Source organism: Corvus brachyrhynchos, unplaced genomic scaffold, assembly GCF_000691975.1.
Source record: "Corvus brachyrhynchos isolate BGI_N302 unplaced genomic scaffold, ASM69197v1 scaffold5, whole genome shotgun sequence".
NCBI lineage: Eukaryota > Metazoa > Chordata > Aves > Passeriformes > Corvidae > Corvus > Corvus brachyrhynchos.
In genome coordinates, this window is record NW_008238321.1 from 4,684,735 (window position 1) to 4,685,612 (window position 878).

At 55.7% G+C, this 878-nt stretch overlaps 1 protein-coding gene across 2 annotated transcripts in view; it reads right to left on the reverse strand.

Moving 5' to 3' along the window:
• EARS2 (glutamyl-tRNA synthetase 2, mitochondrial) overlaps positions 1-859 on the reverse strand; it is a 6,495-nt gene extending 5,636 nt beyond the window's left edge. Inside the window, exons 1-3 of one of the 2 annotated variants that reach the window (XM_017733968.1) lie at positions 560-859; positions 310-465; positions 3-166 (exon numbers count right to left, since the gene is read on the reverse strand). In XM_017733968.1, coding sequence (XP_017589457.1) covers positions 3-166; positions 310-325 — 180 coding nt within the window. In that variant the 5' untranslated portion in view covers positions 326-465; positions 560-859. Of the gene's footprint in view, positions 1-2; positions 167-309; positions 539-559 lie in introns of those variants that run through there. The other variant, XM_017733969.1, reaches the window with a different exon arrangement.
• Between the last annotated feature and the right edge of the window lie 19 nt (positions 860-878).

An 878-nucleotide genomic window follows, 5' to 3' on the forward strand; every position in this document is an offset into this window, starting at 1 on the left:
CCCTCCCGCCGGAGCGGCTGCAGGCGCTGTGGGGTGCAGAAGCAGTGATAGGCAGCCCCACTGTCCAGCAGCGCCGCGCTGGCCCTGCGGTACAGCTCCAGCCTCAGCGACTGCACGTAGGGCCCAGCGGGGCCGCCGCGGCCGGGGCTCTCATCCGGGGGAATACCTGGAACACCGGCACAGCAGGACTTGAACAGCTGGGCTGTCAAAACAGCTCATACAAAGGCAGAGCCAAACCCACCCTCAAACTGAGTACTGTTAGAAAGATAAGGTTTCAGTAGGTGAAAAATGAAAGATGTTTCTAAATACCTGCCCAGTCCAACATATCTTCTATTCCTTCTGCAGCTCCGGGCACCACCCGATTCTGATCTGTATCCTCCACTCTTAAAATAAAGGTCCCTTGGTATTTTTTGGCAAATATGTAATTGTACAAAGCAGTCCTAAGGCCACCCAAATGCAGAAAACCTGTAGTCGTGGGGAAATCAAAGGAGACTGTCACACTGAAGACCCAGAGAAGAGTTCTAAATATGAGCTGGAAGGGCTACGATAGTAGCGTTACCGAGGCGGGAGGTGACCGCACGAACACAGCTGCGGGGGCACAGGCTATGAAAATAACTTATGGATGACTGCTCCCACGAACAGATTCCCTGAAATGACCGGGAAATCCGTTATAAGCTGGCACATGCCAGGAACAGCACTGCCACGGTAGACTAACAGTGACCCCGCACAACCAGGAGGGCACCGGGACACGCTGGCAGGGCGAGCTCAGGAGCTCCGGCAGGAGCATCAACCCCTTAGCTCTCCAGGAAGCCAACACCCACCTTCCCCACACCCGCCCCTCGAGAGCCCGAAGAGATGTTTTCCAACCCAAAGCCCCG